The sequence below is a fragment of the Sus scrofa genome, chromosome 3 (genome assembly GCF_000003025.6).
Source record: "Sus scrofa isolate TJ Tabasco breed Duroc chromosome 3, Sscrofa11.1, whole genome shotgun sequence".
In the NCBI taxonomy this organism is placed as follows: Eukaryota; Metazoa; Chordata; class Mammalia; order Artiodactyla; family Suidae; genus Sus; species Sus scrofa.
The window spans coordinates 40,510,738-40,534,217 of NC_010445.4; the positions used below are offsets into that span (position 1 = coordinate 40,510,738).

General features: G+C 49.9%; 3 protein-coding genes across 25 annotated transcripts in view; 2 read left to right on the forward strand and 1 right to left on the reverse strand.

The window, feature by feature from the left end:
• Positions 1–2,313, forward strand: part of UNKL (unkempt family like zinc finger) — a 68,054-nt gene extending 65,741 nt beyond the window's left edge. For all 19 annotated transcript variants that reach the window (XM_013987783.2, XM_013987785.2, XM_013987787.2 and 16 more), the window contains one exon: positions 143–2,313. In XM_013987783.2, coding sequence (XP_013843237.1) covers positions 143–298 — 156 coding nt within the window. In that variant the 3' untranslated portion in view covers positions 299–2,313. The remainder of the gene's footprint in view (positions 1–142) is intronic.
• GNPTG (N-acetylglucosamine-1-phosphate transferase gamma subunit) lies at positions 1,356–23,480 on the reverse strand. Of its 5 annotated transcripts, none has more exons than XM_005655150.3 (11): positions 23,369–23,480; positions 23,184–23,241; positions 23,036–23,103; positions 3,622–3,676; positions 3,472–3,570; positions 3,293–3,386; positions 3,097–3,211; positions 2,939–3,021; positions 2,724–2,855; positions 2,567–2,638; positions 1,356–2,476 (listed from the first exon to the last, which is right to left on the reverse strand). In XM_005655150.3, exons 1-10 carry the CDS (start codon positions 23,418–23,420, stop codon positions 2,600–2,602), a joined length of 795 nt encoding a protein of 264 aa, XP_005655207.2. In that variant the 5' UTR covers positions 23,421–23,480; the 3' UTR covers positions 1,356–2,476; positions 2,567–2,599. The 5 variants fall into 5 exon arrangements, with proteins under 5 accessions (XP_005655207.2, XP_005655206.2, XP_020942521.1 ...); XM_005655149.3 differs by having other exon boundaries at positions 2,567–2,648; XM_003124757.6 differs by having other exon boundaries at positions 1,566–2,476; positions 2,567–2,648; positions 3,472–3,555.
• On the forward strand, positions 16,765–17,583 carry LOC106507363 (NADH dehydrogenase [ubiquinone] 1 alpha subcomplex subunit 2-like). The gene has a single exon (XM_013987798.2). The coding sequence runs from the start codon at positions 16,909–16,911 to the stop codon at positions 17,461–17,463; it is 555 nt and encodes a 184-aa protein (XP_013843252.2). The 5' UTR covers positions 16,765–16,908; the 3' UTR covers positions 17,464–17,583.

Below are 23,480 nucleotides of genomic sequence, written 5' to 3' on the forward strand. Positions count from 1 at the left end.
TGGGTCCCTCGGGGAAGCGCCTCGCAGCCCCTCTTGTGCTTCCCGGGTGGCCCCGCCCCCTGCCCCGCCCTGCCTGACCCCCTCCGCCCCCGTAGCCAGGCCCCGCCCCCTCGCTCGCCCCTGACTGCGGCTCGCCCCGCAGGTGATCTTCCAGGTCCGATCGAAGCAGTGCGTGGTGTGCGGGGAGCAGGCCCGCGGCACCGTCCTGCGGCCCTGCCAGCACCACGTGCTCTGCGAGGCGTGCGCTGCCGGCGCGCCCGAGTGCCCCTACTGCGCGGGCCAGCCCCTGCCATGGTGACAGCCGCCGCCTCACCCACCGGTGCCACCGAGGTCGGGACCCCGGCCCATCCACCCACCCGCGGTCTCGTGCTCTCGTCGCCAACCCAGCAGCCCTGCGCGGCCCGCCAGCAGGGGACTTCGCGGGCGTGTGCGCCAAGCGCCGTGACCGGATCCTGGGGGGTCGCGGTCGAGAAGCACTTTGCAGCCTGAGGAGTTTGGGCGGACCGTCCGAGTTGCTATGAGCTGCTTTTAGGTTCGTGTTTTTAACATACGGTGACATGAAGCTTTACACGTGTACTGTGAACGTGTGTCATCCGGTCTTTTAGTCCATAGTCCGTATGTGTTTTCGGGTCACATTCTGAAGTTAGCCTTTGGAAGCGAGCGTTGATCTGGTGAGAAATGCTTAGATAGGAGTTGGACCGTTTTCAAATGAAGTGCAAACCCATAGTGTTTCTAGCAGAGGGACTATCACGGGACGCGCCCCTGCAGGCGGTTTTAACTCTCCCAACACGGCCCGTGAACTGCAGCGGCCGCTGATGCCCGCGGGCTCCCACGCAAGTGCCTGTGCCTGGGAAGGGCGGGGCGGCGGGCTGGGGGTCCCGCCAACTGGACAAGGTGCGCGCCAGCACTGTGACGGCCGCGGGCCCCCGCTTCCCAGAGCTCGCTGGCAGGCATCCCAGCCTCCAGGGTGACGCTGTCGCCTCATCTCTTTGTCTAAGTGGCCTATTCGCGTGACCATGACGTTGGGGAGGACCTGGCCGCCGTGGGGGGTGGGACGGTGGAAAGGCTGCTGGACACGGGTTGGATCTTAGGGCAGACATGTCTTCCGCATCTGCTTTGGGTCCTGGGAGTCTGGGAGGAAGTGGAAGTGTCTGTCGTTGGTCCAGACTCGGCGCTTGGTGAGGCAGACGTAGATGGGCACCGCAATCGCCCAGAGTCTGCCACTGGGCGCAGAGCAGGGACCAACCCATCCCGGAAGGGACAGGGACACGCCCCACCGGCCCCGGGCTGTGCCAAAGACTTTATAGATAAGAGCATTTTTGTAAGTGCAAAGTGACTAAGTTTTTATCAGTGACCAAATTAGAATGTATTTATTATAGTGAGAGGTTTCAAGCCTGTCTTCACGAGACAGAAAGGAGAGCTGACACTTAGAGGCCGGTCCATGGAGCGCGCAGCGGGCCGGCTGCCGAAGGGGACAGACTCGGCTGCCGTAGTTCGACTTGGTTTTTAATTCTAGTAATGATTGATTAGCTCTTAGAAATTACGTATATTTTGTGCTACTGTTATCACTGTTTAAAATTATTTTTATTAATATTTATGCACCTGTTTCCCCCTCCAGGCCTTTGGCCTTTTGAGGGAGAACAGGGTAGTTTTATTACCAACATCCAGCCTGGACACTTTGCAATTGTAAAGGAGAACCATGAAGCTTTAGGTGTGTTCATAAGCTACTCGGGTCAGTTCTTGCTGGGGAGCTCGGCGGACCAGAGGGCCGCGCTCCCGGCTCCCACGGCTGGGGCGGGGCGGGGCGCGGCGCGGGCCGAGAACCGGGGTGCAGTGGGAAGACCAAAGAACCACCCAGACTCCATCCTGGCCGCCGGGGCCACCCTGCACAGGCCTCCCAGTCACAGCTCGGCCAGGCCCGGCGTCCCAGGGCGTCACTGTCCTGCTTGCGGGTGGTGGGAGCGCCGGGTGTGGGAGCGGGAGTGGGAGTCACTTGGTGCTGGGCGAGGCCCCGGCTCTTGCTGCCCACCTCTTGTCAGCTCACGTGTGTTCGGTGTCAGCAGGAGACCTCAGTGTGGGAGCCCCAATCCATACATTTGCTTTGAGTATTTAGAGGAGAATGTTACCGGAATGGAGTTTTAACCCAGAAGGTATAGTATTTATAAGGTGTAATCATTTCCTTGTCGTGAACCGTTTAAGTGTAACACTTGTTAAATTTTTTACACTATAGCATTTATGCAATGGTTTACAGAATTCATGGAGTTATTTTTATCAGTATGGATAAAATGGAAATTAAAAATCTTTATCATCTTGTCTGTGTCTGGAAGAGAAAGCGCGCCCTCTGGTGGGGACTCCCCACATTGCGCCTCGCAGCCTGATCACAGGTTGTTGGCTCGCAGCCCCGGGTCGCCGCGCAGGTGCTCTGCCGTGGGGTCTGTGGGTGTCTTGGGGCCCAGGTGCTCAGAGATGTAAGTTTCTGCCAAAACACCAAGTGGCAAGAGGAAGGCAATGCCTCGCAGGTGGCAGGTCCCAAGGCGGGCTGGGCACCACCCCAGGCACCACTGACCTGCAGGCTGCGTGTAGGGGATGCCGTGCTGGGTCAGCACGCTCTGCAGCCTCTCCAGCTCCGCTGACAGGGCTTTATGTGCCTAGAGCGTGAGTTCCAGGGAGAAGTCAGGCCCTTGGCAGGAGGCCGTCCAGCCCCAGGGAGGCCCCGCCGGTACCTCATGGCAGCTCTCCAGCGTCTCAAACACCAGGCCCTTGGCACCCCTGTCCTGCTGCGCCTGCTCGCTTTGTTCTGGGGCCTTTAAATAGCCAGCATCCTCAAAGATCGACCTGAGCAACTTCTCATAGCCCTAAAGGTGGAGGATGAAGAGGGAGCACCCAGCCCGGGATAGGGGGACCACTCAGCGGGGGGGCACCCACCCTAGCCCTTCACCTGGGATGTGATCAGCCCGTCCGCCAGATCCTGCTCCACCTGCTCCCACCTGTGCTGCAGGGCCGCAGGCAGGGTGGGGTACACTGAGGAGCCAAGAGAAACCAGACTGAGTTGAGCCCCTCTGCACCCCAACGCCCCTGGCCAGCCCTGGTGCCCACCTAGCAAGGAGTGGGGGTGGCACACAAGGGGCGTCTCAAAGGTCAGCGCGTAGACACAGGTGTGTGGCTCGGACACATGGGCCAACCGGTTGCTCTTGCCGCAGGTAAGCTCCACCTGGGGGTGGGGGCGACACCCAGTGAGTGGGTGGGTGGGAGGAGCCAGGGGCTGCCTCCGCCCCCCCCCCCCACAGCCCACCTTGCTCTGCCGGCTCTGGGAGTGGCAGGAGTCGCCGTCTCTCATCCACATGCCCCTGAAGGTGTTGTTGGCTATTTCCCACTCGTGCCAGATGCTGGGGAGAGGCAGGGCGCGTGAGCTGGGGGTAGGGGGGAGAGGGCGAGAAGGGGCTGCAGCCACCCGCCCAGGCCCCCACTCACCCGAGGATCCCGCTGTAGGCGTTCCAGCGGAAGGTCTGCTCATGCTGGGTCACGTTGTGGAATGGGCAGAACTCATACTTGTACCTGGGGGCACAGCCGCTGTCAGGGGGGTCCCAACCCCATGCCACACCCACCCCTCCCCTCACTCACGTGGCCTCCACCAGGCTGAAGCACTTGCCGGAGAGTCTGGAGAGATGCCCGGGCCCTGGAAGGGAGAGCAGGATTTGCTGTGCAGAGTGCAGAGAGCAGGCCCGAGGCACCCACAGAACCAGGGCTATCCAGGAAAAGCTCCGGTGCTTGCACGTTAATGCTGGAGCCAGAGAGCATGGGTGACACCAGCCAAGTACAGGCTGGGAAGCTCCAAGGTCCCATCCCTCAGAAGCATCGAGAGAACCCCCAGAAACCAGCTGAGCTCACCCCCCGGTGGTTCTGAGAAACATCTGCAGCAACCAGCTGAGCAGGGCACAACCATGCCTCCGCCAGGCGGAAGGACGAGTCCCGGGGCCTGTTCACTGGCCCTCATGCTGCTGCCCCAGGCTGACCTGTGCAATGTCCCAGCCAGCAGGGGGCTGCCAGGAGGGCTGCAGGAGGCAGGGTTACAGGGAGACACCCACAACAGGCCATGCAGGGCCCAAGGAGAAGCTGGGGTGAAACTCCCAGAGCAGCCGTGCACACATGGCTGCCCTCCCGCCCCCTGGCTCCGAGCATGCCCAGCCTAGTGGTGAAGGCTGCCTCTCACAGGGCCAGGCTGCCAAGGCCGACAGTTTTCAACAAAACATCACAAAGGAACCATGGCCTCTTCAGAGGAAAGCCCAGACACGGGAGTGACTAAAGACTGTTACACAAGTGTCTTCTATGTGATTAAGTAGCTGGAGAGAAAAACAAGGAACTCAAGAATATCAGGGAAATGATACGGGGGCAGAGACGTGAACAGCACAGAAGGGAACCCACAAAACCTGGAGCTGAGGAATACAACTGTCATCGATCCACGAGAGAGACGTGGCGAGGAGACAGCAGGGCACGCTGGGGGAGAAGGGCAAAGACTGTCTGAGGAAATGACTTTCCCAGTTTGATAGAAGACATGAACCTACAAATCCAAGGAGCACCCCGAACTCCAAGAACAATAAACCCAAGGAGACCCACACCACACCAAGAAGAAAAATGTCAAAACCCAAGTCTAAAGCAGCAAGAAGTGACCTGTCTCATCAAAAGGTCCTTAAGGTCATCAGCCCGTTTCTCTGCTACACCTCAGAGGCCAGAGAGCAGTGGGGTAAGAGAAAAAACTGCCCACTGAGGAGCCTACATACGGGAAACTATGATCCAAAAATGAGGGCAAAGATAAGATAAACGCTGAGGGCTTTCATTTCCAGGCCTGCCCTGGCATCCTGGCAGTCACCTGCAGTAAAGGCAGAGACAGGGGAAAATGCTAGAGCAGTGCTGTGATTCTGATCTGCAGATCTATAGGGTTTCAAAGGCAGATGCAAGTATTGGACCAAGATGGCAGTTTGATAAAAGGAAAGCCAAGAAAAAATTAGAAGATTCATTAACCAAAGTGAAAGCTGAGCTGCAGACGATAAGCAGAATAAATAGTGCAGAAACAGCAAGTGAGTGACTTGGAAGATAAAATAATGGAAATCTTCCAATCAGGACAGCAGACTGAAGGCAGATTTAACAAAGGAAAGTGAGGCGTCCCTCTTGTGGTTCAGCAAGTTACAAGCCCCACTAGCATCCATGAGGATGCAGCTTCGATCCCTGGCCTTACTCAGCAGGTGAAGGATCTGGTGTTGCTGCACGCTTTGGCATAGGTCACAGACGTGGCTCAGACCCTGTGTGGCTGTGGCGTAGGCCAGCAGCTGCATCTCTGATTCGACCCCTAGCCTGGGAATTTCCATATGCCAAGGGCACAGCCCTAAAAAGACAAAAAAAAAAAAAAGCAAGGTAAAGAGATTTCTGGGATAATATAAAGGTGCCAATTTATATGTAATGGGGTCCCAGAAGGAGAAGAAAGAGAAAGGGGGACTGAAAATGTATTTGAAGAAATTATGGCTGAAAACTTGCCAAATCGAGGGAAAGAAGGAAACAAATATCCAGATACCAGAAGCACAGAATCCCAAACAATTATGCCACAAAAAGACCTACACCGAGACATGCCTATTAAAATGGTAAACGTTAAAGATGATAAGACTCTCAAGGCAGCAAGAGAAAAAGAGTGAATTACAAGGGAACCCCCTAAGGCTTTCAGCTGATTTCTCTACAGAGACACTGCAGGCCAGAAAGCAATGGCAAGATATACTCCAAGTTCTGAGAGAGAAAAATCTGCCACCTAGAACACTCTCGCCAGCAAGAATATAACTTAGAATAGGAGCAGAAATAAATAATTTCTCAGACGAGCAAAAACTAAAATAACACAGCAATATTAAATCTATCCTAAAGGAAATACTGAAGGATCTCTCCTCTAAAAAGAATCAAGAACACATACGAAGGTGGAGGTCACAACTGGAAAGCAATGACTGAGCCACTATACAGAAGAAAAAAAATTTTGACACCAATGACAAACACAAGAAACAGCAAAAGAGTAAATGCGAAGATGTAAAAACGATCAAAATCACAAAGTGTGGGGAAGGAGCGTGAGAAAATGTAAAATCTTTTTCAGAATCTGTTGGAGGCTATGTGACTATCAGTCTAAAGCAAGTGGATTTAGGAAAAAGGGTTCACAGACTTGAAAAACCAGGCAACTACAAATCAAATCCAAACAACACATTCACAAAAACCAAAAAGAGGACACAAGCATAAGATAAAAGCAAATCACCCCCCCAAGAAAAAAGGACAAAGGAGAAACACAATGAACTTGAAAACAAGGTTTAAAATGGTAATACATACACATGCATCAATAATTACCTTAAATGTCAATGGACTGAAGGCTCCAATCAAAACAGAGAGTGGCAGACTCAATTTAAAAAGGAGTTCCCATCGTGGCACTCGGAAATGAATCTGACTAGGAACCATGAGGTTGTGGGTTCCATCCCTGGCCTCGATCAGTGGGTTAAGGATTCAGCATAGCCATGAGCTGTGGTGTAGGCCGCAGACACGGCTTGGATCTGGCGTTGCTGTGGCTCTGGTGTAGGTTGGCGGCTGCAGCTCCGACTGGACCCCTAGCCTGGGAACCTCCATATGCTGCGGGTGCGTCCCTAGAAAGCACACACACAACACACACACACACACCACACACACAAAGAAAGCCTACAATATGCTGCCTATAGGAGACCCCCTTTAGGGCAAAGGACACACATAGATTAAAAGGGGATGGCAAAAAGGTACTTCATGCAAATGGAAAGAGCTGAAATGCTCGTATTAGACAAACACAGACATTAAACTAAGTCCGTAAAGAGAAAAAATGGACACTGTATAATGATAAAGAGATGACTTCACCAAGAGGCTATTACACTCATACATATATGCCGCAATACAGAAGCACCCAAATACAGAGAGCAAACACGAACAGACATAAAGCGAGAAACGGATGGGGACGCAGTGGCAGTGGACCTTAAGACACCATTCCCATGAATGAAAAGCTCTCTGAATGAAAGCAACAAGGCAACGGAGCTCCCACACGACACACTGCAACAGCCGGACTCAGTGTTTCCACGACATCACATCCAAAATGACCAGAAATGCGCTGTTCTCAGGTGCACACGGACCAACAACAGGGCACAAAACTACCCTCAAGAAATGGGAGGGAATTATTTCCAGCATCTTTTCTGCCTACAACAGCATCAAACTAGAAATCAACCACAGGAAAAGAAATGAGAAAAAAAATGACTGTATGGAGAATAAACAACATGCTACCTAAAAAAAACCAATGGGTAAACAAGGAAATTTTTTAAAAATGTAAATACCTTGAGGAGTTCCTGTTGTGACTCAGTGGTAATGAACCTGACTAGTACCCACAATGACACGGGTTTGAGACCTGGCTCTGCTCAGTGGGTTACAGATTCAGCATTGCCATGAGCTGTGTTGCCGGTTGCAGACACTGCTCAGATCTGGCACTGCTGTGGCTCTGGTGCAACCTCTAGCCTGGGAATCTCCACATGCTGGAGGTGCAGCCCCAGAAAGCAGCAGCAGTAGTCATAACACCTTGAGACAAACAACACTGCAAACAAAACATCTAAACGAGGCAGCAAAAGCAGTTCTTGGAGGAACATCCGTAGTGCACAGGCCTTCCTTAACACCAAGAAAGGGCCTTCCCGCTGGCGCAGGTTGCAGCTGTAGCTCAGATTTGGTCCCTGGCCCAGGAACTTCCGTAGGCCACAACTGTAGCCACAAAAGGGAAAAAAACAAACCCAAGAAAATTCTCAAATAACCTAACCCACCACATTAGAGAATTAGAGAAAGAAGAAACAAAACCTAAAGTCAGCAGAAGGAAGGAAAAAATAAAGATTAGAGAGAAAATAAATAAAAGAGGTTTTTTTTTAAATGGAAGAAAATCAATAAACCAAGAACTGGCTCTTTGACAAACCTCTGGCGAGGCTCACCAAGAAGAGAGAACTCACATAAATGAGATAAGAAATGAAAAAGAAGGAATCTCAAGTGATACCCCAGAAATATAAAAAGTCGTAAGAGAATACCATGAACAGTTATACGCCAACACGTCTGACAGCCTAGAAGAAAGGTACAACTTTGTAGAAACAAGTAGCCACCAAAGCTGAATCAAGAAGAAACATAACTTCAACAGGCCACTCACTAGAAGTGAAACAGGATCTGTAATTTTTTTTAAAAAAACCTCCCTATAAGTCCAGGACCAGATGGCTTCACAGGCAAATTCTACCAAATGTACAAATTAGAACTTAACCGATCCTTCTTAAACTATTCCAAAAAATTGAAAAGGAGGGAACACTTCCAAAGACACTCTGTGAAGCCACTATCACCCTAATGCCAAAACCAGGTACCACCAAGAAAAGAAAATTTTAAGTCAACATGTTTGATGAATACAGATGTGAAAATTCTTAACAAAACTAAATCCAGCAACACCTAAAAAAGACCATACCAACTCCCACTGTGGCTCAGGAGGTTAAGAATCCAGCGTGGTTGCAAGCTGTGGTGTAGGTCCCAGATGTGGGTCAAATCCGAGCTGCTGTGGTGTAGGCCAACAGGTGCAGCTCGGATTTGTCCCCTAGACTGGGAACTTCCATATGACGCAGGCGGGGACTTTAAAGCAATGATAAGAAGAAGATGATTATACTGTGCACAACCATGTGGGATTCACCCCAGGAGCACTAGACTGGCTCAGCAAATGCCCATCAAGCAATGTGATACACCACCTTAATAACACAACTGAAAGCCACGGGGTTATCACCATAATGCGGAGAAAGCCACTGACAAAATCCAGCATCCGTTATGATAGAAACTCTTAAGCAAAGTCAAGAATCCAGCACTGAGACGGGATTAAGACGGTGGAGTAGAAGGACGGCTGCGCACCTTCTCTCAGGAAAACAACCAAATTCCAACCAACTGCTGAACAACCTTCAACAAAATAGACTGCCAACTACCAAAAAAGATATCGATGCCGGAAGACAAAGAGGAGGCCATATCAAGACGGTAGAAGGAGCAATTACATCATAGAAACAACCCCATACCCCCCAGGCGGGCAAGCCCACAGACTGGAAAGGAAGTGTATCCCACAGGCTCACCCACAGGAGCCAGAGTTCTGAGCCCCACGCCAGGTTCCCACGCCCAGGGACCTGGCGGGCGGGAGGAGGAGCCCCCGGGGCATTGGGTGTGGAGGGGCAGCAGGGCGTGTGTGCAGGAGCTCCCCCGGGACTGGGGGACACGGAGACTCCATGCTGGAAAGGCCCACACAGGCCTTCCTGGGCACTGGGTCCCAGGGCCAAGGAGAGACGCCCCAGGAATCCGGGTCAGACCTGCCTGAGGTCCCTGGAGGATCTCCTGGGAAACGGGGCGACCGTGGCTTACCGTGGGGGAAGGTCTAAGGTCGCGGGCACAGTCATCAGTGTGACCTCCTCTAGAGGGGGCCGTTTTGGAAAAGTCTACCCCCACCCATTTATGGGCGAGAAACCCCAGGCCAGACAACAAACCAGGTGGGAACCCACCAGCCCCACCCAAGGACCCGCTGCAATCCCGCCATCAATCCCGCCATCCATCGCCATCACACAGCCACCTCTAATCCCAGCCGGAGCCAGAGCCCCACCCACCAGAGGGACAGGAATGGGAGCCACCCACCAGGGGGCAGGCGGCAGCCCCTCCCTTCAGGAAGCCTGCGGCAAGCCCCCCCCCACCCACGTCAGCCACACGGCAGGGGGCAGACACCAGAAGCAAGAGAGGTGACAACCCCAAAAGGAGAGCGCACCCAAAATCTATACACAGTGACAAGGCAGAGAACTGTGCCTGAGCTAAGGGAACAAGGAGAACCAAAACTAGAAAACCAGCTAATCGATCTAGAGATTACGAACCTCCATGAAAAAGGACTTTAGACTAAGGATAGTAAAGATGATTCAAGAGCTTGGAAATAAACTGGAAGCAGAGAGTGATAAGTTAAAAGAAACACTGAGCCAAGAGAAGATTTAAAGATTAGGCAAAGCAGAGATACAGAATACAGTAACTGAAATAAAAAATTCACGAGAAGCAACCAACAGCAGCACACAGGAGGCAGAAGAAGGAATAGGTGAGGTCGAAGGAGACTCGTGGGAATCGCTGACCCGGGACAGAAAAGACAAAGCAGCCTGAAGAGAAGAGATGTTCTGAGAGGCCCTGGGACGACATGAACGCACCAACACCTGTGTTCCAGGGCGGAGGTGGGGGAGAGGCCAAGCTGGAGAGAACGTCTGAGGAGAGGGCCGGAAACGCCCTGACGCGGGAAAGGATCCCCCATCCAGACCCAGGAAGCACGACGGGTACATACAAACCAGCAAGGGGCACCTGGGATGTGCAGTGATCTGGGCGAACAAAACCGCAGACACGGTAAAGCAGTCCGGAAAAGAACCAAATAGCACACGAGGGAACCCCAGTAGGGTTCTTGGCTGCTTTTTCAGCAGAAACTCGGCAGCCAGAAGGGAGCAGCACAATGTACTGAAAGGGATGAAAGAAAAACACCTCCAACCAAGATTCCTTTACCCAGCAAGGCTCTCATTCAGATTCGAAGGAGAAATCCAAAGCTTCAGAGCCGAGTAAAAGCTGAGAGAATTGAGCACCCCTAAACCAGCTCCACAACAAGTACTAAAGGAACTTCTCCAGGTGGAAAAGAAAAGGCCGCAACTCGAAACAGTGTCACAAGTGACAAGGCTCCCCAGGAAAGGCACACATACAGTAAAGGCACTAACTGCCAGCAAACCAGACATCACAACAGAAAACCCAATCCCAAGAGAAAAGACGAATGGATTAATTCCAAGAACTGACCTTAAAACCGTGATTAAAAACTTCCAACAAGGAGCTCCCGCATGGGGGCAGAGGAAGCGAATCCAACTAGGAACCATGAGGTTGCAAGTTCGATCCCTGGCCTCGCTCAGTGGATTAGGCTCTGGCATTGCTGTGGCTGTGCTGGAGGCCAGCAGCTGTAGCTCGATTGGACCCCTACCCTGGGAACCCCCACATGCCGCAGGCGTGACCCTAAAAAGCAAAACAAACAAACAAACAAAATCCCCCAACTTCCAACAAACAGAAGTCCAGGACCGGATGGCTTCCCAGGTGAATTCTATCCAAAATTTAACACCTATCCCCCTGAAACTACTCCAAAAAATTGCAGGGGAAGGAACACCTCCAAACTCATTCTATGACGCCACCATCACCCTCATACCAAAACCAGACAAAGATACCACAAAAAAGAAAATGATAGGACAATATCACTGATGAACACAAATGCAAAAATCTTCACCACAATACTGGCAAACCAAACCCAGCAATGCAGTAAAAGGATGGTACACACCTGATCAAGTAGGATTTACCTCAGGGATACAAGGACTTTTGAATATCTGCAAATCAGTCAGCGTGATACACCACATAACAAACTGAAGAATAAAAACCATATGAGCCTCTCAATAGGTGCAGAAATAGCTTTTGACAAAATCGGAGTTCCCATCGTGACGCAGTGGTTAACGAATCCAACTAGGAACCATGAGGTTGCGGGTTCCATCCCTGCCCTTGCTCAGTGGGTTAAGGATCCAGCATTGCCGTGAGTTGTGGTGTACGTTGCAGACGTGGCTTGGATCTCACGTTGCTGTGGCTGTGGTGTAGGCTGGCGGCTACAGCTCCGATTAGACCCCTAGACTGGGAACCTCCATATGCCGCAGGAGCGGCCCAAGAAATGGCAAAAAGACAAAAAAAAAAAAAAAGCTTTTGACAAAATCCAACACCCATTTCTTTCTTTCTTTTTTTGTCTTTTCTAGGGCTGCACCCACGGCATATGGAGGTTCCTGGGCTAGGGGTCCAATCGGAGTTGTAGCTGCTGGCCTACACCACAGCCACAGCAACGTGAGACCCAAGCCACGTCTGCAACATACACCACAGGTCATGGCAACACCGGATCTTCAACCAAGTGAGGCCAGGGATAGAACCCACAACCTCATGGTTCCCAGTCAGATATGATAACCACTAAGCCACGACAGGAACTCCTCAACACCCATTTCTGATTTAAAAAAAAAAAAAAAAACCTCCAGAAAGTGGGCATGGAAGGAACCTAACTCAACGTAATAAAAGCAATATATGACAAACCCACAGCTAACATTTTCAATGGTGAAAAGCTGAAAGAACTGCACTAAGATCAGTATTAAAAGAGGATGCCACCACTACATATAACATAGTTTTGGAAATCCTAGCCACGGCAATCAGAGAAGAAAAAGAAATAAAAGGAACCCAAATTTTAAAGGAAGAAGTAAAACTAACACTACCTGCAGATGTCATAACATTATACTTACAAAATCCTAAAGACGCCACCAGAAAACCGTTAGGGCTCATCAATGAATCTGGTAAAGTTACAGGATATAAAATCAATACACAGAAATCAACTGCATTTCCATAAAACTAACAATGAAAGATCAGAAAGAGAAATTAGGGAAACAATCCCATTTACCATTGCATCCAAAAGAAGAAAATACCCAGGAACAAACCTTCCTAGAGAGACAAAAGACCCGTACTCTGAAAACTATAAGACACTGATGAAAGAAATTAAAAATGACACAGAGGGAAAGCTATACCATGCTCCTGGATTGGAAGAATCAATATTGTCAAAATGGGAGTTCCCATCGTGGCACAGTGGTTAACGAATCCGACTAGGAACCATGAGGTTGCGGGTTCAGTCCCTGCCCTTGCTCAGTGGGTTAACGATCCGGCGTTGCCGTGAGCTGTGGTGTAGGTTGCAGACACGGCTCGGATCCTGCGTTGCTGTGGCTCTGGCGTAGGCCGGTGGCTACAGCTCCGATTTGACCCCTAGCCTGGGAACCTCCATATGCCGCGGGAGCGGCCCAAGAAATAGCAAAAAGACAAAAAAAAAAAAAAAAAAAAATTGTCAAAATGACTATATTACCCAAGGCAATCTACAGAGTCAATGCCATCTCTATCAAATTAACAAGGGCATTGTTCACAGAACTAGAATGAAATATTTTAAAGTTTGTTTTGGAAACACAAAAGACTCAGAATAGCAAAAGCAATCCTGAGAAAGAAAAACTGAGCTGGAGGAATCAGGCTCCCTGAATTCAGACTATATTACGAAGCTACAATCATCAAAACAGTACAGTACTGGCAAAAAAACACCCAGAAATACAGATCAGTGGAAGAGGACAGAAAGCCCAGAATTAAACCCATGCCCCTACAGTCAACTAATCTATGACAAAGGAAACAAGAATATAAAATGGAGATAAGACAGCCCCTTCAATAAAGTGGTGCAGAGGAAAATGACAGCTACATGTAAAAGAATGAAATTAGAATACACCCTAACACCATACACAAACGTAAATTCAAAATGGATTAAAGACCCCAATACAAGATACTACAAAACCCTTAGAGGAAAACATAGGCCGAACACTCTGACATGAACCACGGCAATTATCTTCTCAGATCCACCTCCTTGAGTAAGGACAATAAAATAAGGAAATAAACAAATGGACCTATTACCTTAAAAGTTTCTGCACAGCAAAGGAAAACCCTAAACAAAATGGAAAGACAACCCACAGAATGGGAGAAAATACTTTCGAATGAAGCGACTGACTAGGGATGAATCTCCAAAATATTAAACACCTCCTGCAGCTCAATACCAAAAAAACAACCCCATCAAAAATGGGCAGAAGATCTAAACAGACAGTTCTCCAAAGAAGATATACAGATGGCCAAAAAACACATGAAAATATACTCAAGATCACTAATTACTAGAGAATTACAAATTAAAACTACTATGAGGTACTACCTTACACCAGCCAGAATGGCTGTCATCCAAAAGTCTACAAACAATAAATGCTGCAGAGGGTGTGGAGTAAAAGAAACCCTCTTACACTTGGTGGGAATGTAAATTGGTGCAGCTACTATGGAAAACAGTATGGAGATTCCTCAAGAAGCTAGAATGACCACATGATCCAGCAACCCCACTCCTGGGCGTCTATCCAGAGAAAACCATGACTCAAAAGGATACATCTACCCCAATGTTCACTGCAGCACTACATACAATAGCCAAGACATGGAAATAACCTAAATGTCCATGACAGAGGACGGGATCAAGAAGATGTGATGCATGTACATGTGGAATATTACTCAGCCATAAACAGGAATGAAATTTGCAGCAACATGGATGGACCTAGAAATTATCACGCCAAGTGAAGTCAGTGAGACACAAATATCATATACTATCACTTACATGTGGAATCTAAAAAAAGGATACAATGAACTTCTTTGCAGAACAGGAACAGACTCGTAGACTTGAAATGAGGTTGGGGGGGATGGGCTGGGGCTTTGGGATGGAAATGTTGAAAATCAGGTTGTAATGATTAAGTTGTGCAAATATAAAGTTCACTAAAACAAACCCTGTTACTCAAGTGGGTGTGGACGGAACATACCTCACCATGATAAAAGCTATTTGTGACAAACCCACAGCCAGTATAATACTTAATGGAAAAAAGCTGAAAGACTTCCCACTAAAATCTGAAACAAAATAAGGATGCCCACTCTCACCACCACTTCTATTCAAATAGTATCGGAAGTCCTTGCTACAGCACTCACATAAAAAAGTATCCAAATTAGAAGGGAAGAGGTAAAATTTATCATTCTATGTAGATATGATAGTATCTACAGAAAACCCTAAAGGCTCCACACAAAAACCACAAGATCTGACAACAGAATTCAGCAGAGCTGCAGAACACAAGATCAACATTCAGAAATTGGCTGCATCTCACTGTACTAACAATGAAGTCTCAGAAAGAGAATATAAAACAAAAGACAAAAAAAAAAAAAAAAAAACCTTTTAAAATTACACCAAAACAAAAAAAGTGCCCCCAAACCTAGGAATAAACCTGATGAAGGATGTAAAAGATTTATACACTGAGAATGATAAAAGAAATTAAGGATGATTCAGGGAGTTCCCATGTGGTGCAGCAGAAATAAATCCAGAAAATAAAATAAAATAAGGAGAATTCAAAGAAATGGAAAGATACCATACGCTCCTGAACTGGAAGAACTAATACTGTTAAAATGGTGAGTTCCCGTCATGGCTCAGCCAAAAAGAATCTGACTGGTAACCAAGAAGATGCAGGTCCCATCCCTGGCCTTGCCTTGTGGGCTAAGGATCCGGCGCTGCTGTGCGCTGTGGTGCAGGTTGCAGACACAGCTCAGACCTAGCATGGCTGTGGCACACGCTGCTGGCTACAGCTCCAATTCAACCCCTAGCCCAGGAATTTCCATATGCTGCAGGTGTGGCCATTAAAAAAAAAAAAAGGAAAAAGAACCTGGAGAATGGGAGAAAATATTTGCAAAGGATGCAACCAACAAAGGCTTCATAGCCAAAATATACAAACTCACAGAACTCAACAACAAAATATTAGACAACCTAATCAAAAGCGGAGCAGAAGACTAAACATTTCTTCAAAGAAGACACATCGATGGCCAGTCGGCACCGACAAAGACGCTCGGCATCACTAATTACTAGAGAAGCGCAAGTCAAAATTACAGTGAGGTACCACCGCACACCCGCCAGAACGGCCATCGTTTAAGGGTCTGCGAATAACAAATGCTGGAGAGGGTGTGGAGAAAAGGGAACCTTCCTATTCTGCTGGTGGGAATATTAACTGGTACAACCACTACGGAAGACAGTATGGAGGGTCCTCCAAAAACTACATCCAGAAGTGCCGTGTGATCCCGCAATCCCCCTCCTGGAAGCGTATCTCAACAAAACCATAACTCAAAAAGACACGTGCACCTGTATGTTCATGGCAGCACCATTCACGACAGCCACGACACGGAAACAACCTAAACGTCCATCAAGAGATGAGCGGATTAAGAAGCTGTACTTACAGACAATGGAATACACTGCGCAGCCATGAGAACGAATGAAATAACGCACCTGCAGCAACACGGACGGAACTAGAGACTCTCACACCAAGTGAAGTTGGTCAGAAAGAGAAAGATAAACACCATATGATTTCACTTATATCTGGAATCCAGTGCAGGGCACAAACGAACCCTTCCACAGAAGAGAAACTCATGGACTTGGAGAATAGACTCGTGGCTGCCAAGGGGAGGGGCTGGGACTCGGGGGTCAGCAGATGCGAACTATCACACTGAGAACAGATAAACAACGAGGTCGCCCTGGACAGCACAGGGAACTATGTGCAATCCCCTGGACTAAACCATGGTGGGAAAGAATACAAAAATGTACAGAGTTCCTTGGAGTTCCCGTCAAGGCTCAGTGGTTAATCAATCCGACTACGAACCATGAGGTGGCAGGTTCGATCCCTGGCTTTGCTCAGTGGGTTAAGGATCCGGCATTGCCGTGGACTGTGGTGTAGGTCAGAGATGCGGCTCGGATCCCGCGTTGCTGTGGCTCTGGCGTAGGCCAGTGGCTACAGCTCCGATTGGACCCCTAGCCTGGGAACCTCCATATGCCACGGGAGCGGCCCAAGAAAATGGCAAAAAGACAGGAAAAAACAACAAGGAGTTCCTGTCGTGGCTCAGCAGTAATGAACCCGATTTGTATCCGTGAGGATGTGGGTTCAATCCCTGGCCTTGCTCAGTGGGTTAAGGATCCGGCGTTGCCGGGAGCCGTGGTGTAGGTCGCAGATGCGGCTCGGATCCCGCATTGCTGGGGCTGTGGTGTAGGCTGGCAGCTGCAGCTCCAATGAGACCCCTTGCCTGGGAGCCTCCCCTGGGAACCTCCACATGCGGCATTTGCAGCCCTAAAAAGCACACACACAAAAAACCGCCCACGTTCCACTAATAGAGGAGGAAGAAATGTTAGACGCCGCGGGAATGCAACAGACAAACCCCAGGAGCGGGGAAACACTAAATCACCGAGGTTTCCCGCTGTGGCAGCATCTCTGGAAGCTGGGCAGCACAGTGACAGGGGCAGGGACCTGGCATTGCCTCAGCTGCAGCATAGGTCACACCTGTGGCTCGGATCTGATCCCTGGCCCAGGGGCTCCATGCGCCACAGGGCGGCCAACAAAAAAGCAAACAGGGTCTCTGCTGGTTGATTGGGTTCTAGGGGAGATGGCAGCAGCCGCAGCGAGTCGAGGGATCCGCGCCAAATTGGGCCTGCGTGAGATTTGCATCCATGTATGTCAGCACTCTCCTGGCAGCCAGGGCGTCAGGACTTCATCGAGAAACACTGTGGAGCTGAAGAAGGCGAACCCCGACCTGCCCATCCTCATCCGCGAGTGCTCTGATGTGCAGCCCAAGCTCTGGGCTCGCTACGCGTTTGGCCAAGAGAAGAATGTCTCTTTGAACAACTTCAGTGCTGATCAGGTAACCAGAACCCTGGAGAATGTGCTAAGCGGCAGAGCCTGAAGCCTCCACTAAGGATTAAGAGCCAAAGCCCCAGCGCCAGGACTCTGCTGGACTGAGCACAATGTGGAGAAACGTGTTCTGTTCTTTTTTTTTTTTTTTTTTTTTTGTCTTTTGTCTTTCTTTTTGTTGTTGTTGTTGTTGTTGTTATTGTTGCTATTTCTTGGGCCGCTCCCGCGGCATATGGAGGTTCCCAGGCTAGGGGTTGAATCGGAGCTGTAGCCACCGGCCTACGCCAGAGCCACAGCAACGCGGGATCCGAGCCGTGTCTGCAACCTACACCACAGCTCACGGCAACGCCGGATCGTTAACCCACTGAGCAAGGGCAGGGATCGAACCCGCAACCTCATGGTTCCTAGTCGGATTCGTTAACCACTGCGCCACGACGGGAACTCCCGTGTTCTGTTCTTTATAAAGCTTGTGCTGAAAGTGCCGCCTCTGGATGTTTTGTTCCTTGTTCCACCCTCTTTGCTGGGAAACCTGGACAGCTGCATGCAAAGCAATGAAACTAGAACACACCCTCACACCATGCACAAAAATAAACTCCAAATGGCTGAAAGACTTAAATATATGACAGGACACCATCAAACTCCTAGAAGAGAACACAGGCAAAACACTCTCTGACATCAACCTCATGAATATTTTCTCAGGTCAGTCTCCCAAAGCAATAAAAACTAGAGCAAAAATAAACCCATGGGACCTAATCAAACTGAAAAGCTTTTGCACAGCAAAGCAAACCCAAAAGAAAACAAAAAGACAGCTTTCAGAAGGGGAGAAAATAGTTTCAAATGATGCAACCGACAAGGGCTTAATCTCTAGAATATATAAACAACTTATACAACCCAACAGCAAAAAAGCCAATCAATCAATGGAAAAATGGGCAAAAGAGCTGAATAGACATTTCTCCAAAGAAGATATACAGATGGCCAGCAAACACATGAAAAAATGCTCAACATCGCTGATTGTAAGAGAAATGCAAATCCAAACTACCATGAGATACCACCTCACACCCGTCAGAATGGCCATCATTCATAAGTCCACAAATCACAAGTGCTGGAGGGGCTGTGGAGAAAAGGGAAGCCTCCTGCACTGCTGGTGGGAACGTAAACTGGTACAGCCACTATGGAGATACTTTAGAAATCTATACATAGAACTTCCATATGACCCCGCAATCCCACTCTTGGGCATCTATCCGGACAAAAGAGACACATGTACCCACATGTTCATTGCAGCACTATTCACAATAGCCAGGACATGGAAACAACCCAAAGGTCCATCCACAGATGACTGGATTCGGAAGAGGTCGTATATATACACAATGGAATACTACTCAGCCATAAAAAAGAATGACATAATGCCATTTGCAGCAACAATGGATGGAACTAGCGACTCTCATACTGAGTGAAATGAGCCAGAAAGACAAAGACAAATACCATATGATATCACTTATAACTGGAATCTAATCTCCAGCACAAATGAACATCTCCTCAGAAAAGAAAATCATGGACTTGGAGAATAGACTTGTGGCTGCCTGGTGGGAGGGATCAGGAGCTTGGGCTTATCAGACACAACTTAGAGTAGATTTACAAGGAGATCCTGCTGAGTAGCACTGAGAACTTTGTCTAGATACTCACGTTTCAACAGAACAAAGGGTGGGGAGAAAATGTAATTGTAATGTATACATGTAAGGATGACTGGATCCCCTTGCTATACAGTGGGAAAATAAAAAATAAAAATAAAAAAAGCAAACAAATGGCAGAGAAACAGGGTGGGGGACCCAAGGTACACGCGGGTCCACGTCAAAGACACACAACACCGACCTTCGGCCCCGACTCAGACGGACCGGCCACGGATCAGGCCCTTATGAGACGACATGGGAGATACTCACAACATCGACCCTGGGGCTCTGCCCTTGACAGAGACACAGACTAAAATGTTGCAAAGGAAGTAAGCGGTGAGAAATTTGTTTCCAGTAAGCAGGGTGGCAGGAGAGAAAGAAGGGCGAGGGCTGGGCTGGGTGCGGGTGCTCACATACCTCCTCCAATTTGGGGTGTGCCTGAAATTGTCCCAAACACACCCTTTTGTTTATTTGTTTAGGGCCACACCCGCAGCATCCATATGGAGGTTCCCAGGCTAGGGGTCGAATCGGAGCTGGAGCCACCGGCCTACGCCAGAGCCACAGCAACCCGGGATCCGAGCCGCACCTGCGACCTACACCACAGCTCACAGCAACACCGGAACCTTAACCCACTGAGCGAGGCCAGGGACAGAATCAAGTCCTCATGGATACTAGTCTGATTTGTTTCCGCTGAGCCACGACAGGAATGCCTCCTGACAGTTTTGACGTGTTTTCAACAATGAGGAAAAACTCACGATTGATACGTGCAACAAGACAGATGAAGCCCAAAAACATGCTGCTGAGAAACACGCCAGGTGTGTGTACTCGCGACTCCATCTAACTGACATCCAAGCGCAGAGGAGACTAATGCACACCAGTGAGGAGCTCCTGTTGTGGCTCAGTGGTAACGAACCCGGCCAGCGGCCACGAGGACGTGGGTTCGATCCCTGGCCTCGCTTGGTGCATGAGGGATCCAGCACTGCTGCTGGGAGCGGTGGTGTAGGTCAGAGACACAGCTTGGACCCTGAGTGGCTGTGGCTGTGGTGTACACTGGTGTCTACAGCTCCAATTCCAGCCCTTGCCTGGAAATTTCTATATGCTGCGGGTGCAGCCCTAAAAAAGCAGACAGACACACACACACAGCAATGGAAGCCAGAGAGTGCTGGGGGGAGGGGGCGTTAGAAGGGGACACTGCACTCTTGTGGGCGATGGGAATGTTCTTGGCCTTGTCTTGGGGGCGGAGACGACAGAGACGTGCTCCTGGTTTCTAAACCCCATGTCAACTACCTCGCGATAAAAACAGGCTTCAAATCTAAGCCAGTGATGTTCAAAACACAGAAAGAAGGCAAAGAAACACTCTTCTCACTGTTATTTTTATGGCCACAGCCAGGGCATGTGGAAATTCCTAGGCCAGGGATTGAATCCCTGCAACCACAGCTGTAACCTACACCACAACTGTCGCAACACCAAATCCCTTAACCCACTGCAGCACCAGGCCAGGGACCAAGCCCAGACACAGCAGTGACAATGCTGGATCCTCAACCTGCTGAGCCACCAGGGAACTCCCATCTCTCTGCTTTTCCTTCTGGCGGGGGGGGGGGGCAGTGAGCACCCACAGCCTATAGAAGTCCCCAGGCTAGGGACTGAATCCGAGGTGGGGCTGTGACCTATGCCACAGCTGCAGCAACACCCAATCCTTAACCCACCGCACTGGGCTGGGGACTGAACTGGTGCCTCCACAGAGGCACGCTGGATCTTTAACCCACTGCACCACCTTTCTCCCCATTTCTTTGCTTTTCTATCAGATGTTTTTCAGAGTAAAAGCGAGTCCAGGTTTGTTTAGACTGGGCGCTCACAACTGTGCCGGTTCTCTCTGATCTCACGGCGCCCCTGCGGCCAGTCCCTCCGGCCCCCACAGTGCCTTGCTCAAGGCCTTATCTGGCCACTGCTTTGCAGAACCCCTCTTTCCCCAAGCCCAGTGCTAAGAGCCACATGCCTTCGTCCCCTTCCACTTCAGCTTCTAGGCTAAATTCATTTAATCTTTTCCTGAAACCCCCCCCCCATTTAAAATGGCAACCCTGGTGGGGGAAAAAACTGTAATTGCAATGTATACATGTAAGGATAACCTGACCCCCTTGCTGTACAGTGGGAAAATTAAAAAAAAATTAAAAAAAATAAAAAAATAAAATGGCAACCCTGCAAAAAAAAAGAATAATAATAACTAAAAAAAAGGAGTTCCTGTCGTGGCTCAGCAGTTAACGAATCTGACCAGCATCCATGAGGATACAGGGTCGATCCCTGGCCTCGCGCAGTGGGTTAAGGATCTCTCAATGCCATGAGCTGTGGTGTAGGTTGCAGATACAGCTTGGATACTGCATTGCTGTGGTGGTGTAGGCTGGCGGCTACAACTCCAATTGGACCCCTAGCCTGGCATCCATATGCCATGGGTGCGGCTCCAAAAAAAAAAAAAAAAAAAAAGAGTATTTGGAGTCTTGGAGTTCCCGTTATGGGTCAGGGGTAACGAACCAACTAGGATCCATGAGGATGAGGGTTCAATCCCAGAGCCTCCCCCAGTGGGTTAGGTATACGGCACTGCCATGAGCTGTGGTGAGGATCACAGAATCGGCTCAGATCTCGCGTTGCTGTGGCTGTGGTGTAGGCCAGCAGCTGCAGCTCCGATTCAATCCCTAGCCCGAGGACTTCCACAGGCCGCAGGTGCTGCCCTAAAAAGCCAAAAGAAAAAAAAAAAAAAAAAAAGAGTACATGGCGCAGCAGAAACGAATCTGACTAGGAACCGTGAGGTTTCTGGTTCGATCCCTGGTCTCACTCAGAAAGTTAAGGATCCAGCGTTGCCGTGAGCCATGGTGTAGGTCGCAAACTCGGCTCGGATCTGGCGTGGCTGTGGCTGTGGCGTAGGCTGGCGGCTACAGCTCCAATTTGACCACTAGCCTGGGAACCTCCATATGCCATAGATATGGCCCTAATCAAAAAAAAAAAAAAAAGCCAAAACAAAAGAAATTTGGATTTGGTTTTTCTTTTTTTAAATAGTGATTTTTATTTTTTCTATTACAGTTGATTTCTTTTTTTTTTAAATGGCAGCACCCACAGCACCTGGAAATTCCTGGGCCAGGGAGTGAATCCGAGCCACAGCTGTGACCTCCACTGAAGCGGCGGCAACCCGGGATCCTTTAACCCACCATGCTCCACCAGGGATGGAACCTGGCGACAAGGTGACCTGAGAGGTTGCAGTCGGGTTCTTAACCCACCGCATGACAGAAGAAACTCCTGGATTCCTGTATTTACTAATCATTTAACGACCTACCAATTGCACTTCTGCCATGGGCCTAAGGAGATCATTCACCTGAGTGTAGAAAGAGGCAGCCCCCAGGGGGGATGTGCTCCTCAGCACTGTTTCTAACGGCCGAAAACCCTAAACACCACCCCGCTGGACAAGAAAAGGATGCAGAGCCGAGTTATGAAACACTGGGCACCAAGAGCAAAGAGTGAAGACCCACATCTACCAGGAAGACGCACAGTGAAGCGAGGATAGCAAACGAGAAAACATGTACCGCTCAAAAGGGGAAGGCAACGATCAGAAATTACTACACTTTTTTTTTTTACTTGTAAACTTATGCATGTAAAAGCATAAAAAACGTCTGGGAGAACAAACACCAAACTGTTAACAGACTTCACCTCTAAAAAAAAAAAATTAAGGGTTAAGTCTAGGGTAACTCCTCGACTTGGTACAATAACGTTCTCGAACGTTGGCGCTCACCTGACATGGTTTTAGAAGGCCGACAGAGTGCATGAGCCTCCAGGCCTTAGCCTTCAGGGCCCCTCATCCCAGGCTTCCCTTCCCTCTCCCGCTTCCCTGGAGCAGGCCCCCGAGAGTTGACGCCGCCCGCCTGGTGGGGAAGCCAGGCCGGCTCCCTGCTCCCTCCGGGCCCCCGAACTCACCAGACACGGGCGAAGGATCCCTCTTGGGCTGGAGGCGACTGGTCTGGGGCATGAACGGGTTGTTGAGGCTGGAGGAAGCAGGAGGGTCAGGGAGAACCGGGTCTAGGCCGCCCCGCCCCGCCCCGCCGCACGCCGAGAGGCCGCTCACCCGAACGTGTTGGGCTCCTCCACCACCTTCATCTTGGCGGCACCTGAGCGCGCGGGCCCTGCAGAGAACAGGTGGTGAGGACGCGGGCGGGCAGCGCGGGGCAGGGACGCGGGGACGGGAAGAGGGCTCCGGGGAGCAGGGTACTAGGCAGCGGCGGGATGCGCAGGCAGTCCGGACACACTAACCGCGTTCCGCGAGCCCTAGCAGCAGCACAAAAGCCGCCATCCTCGCAGCCATGGCACCGCGGCCGCGCGTGATCACGTGGGCGCCCGGGTCACGTGAGCACGGAACCGGAAG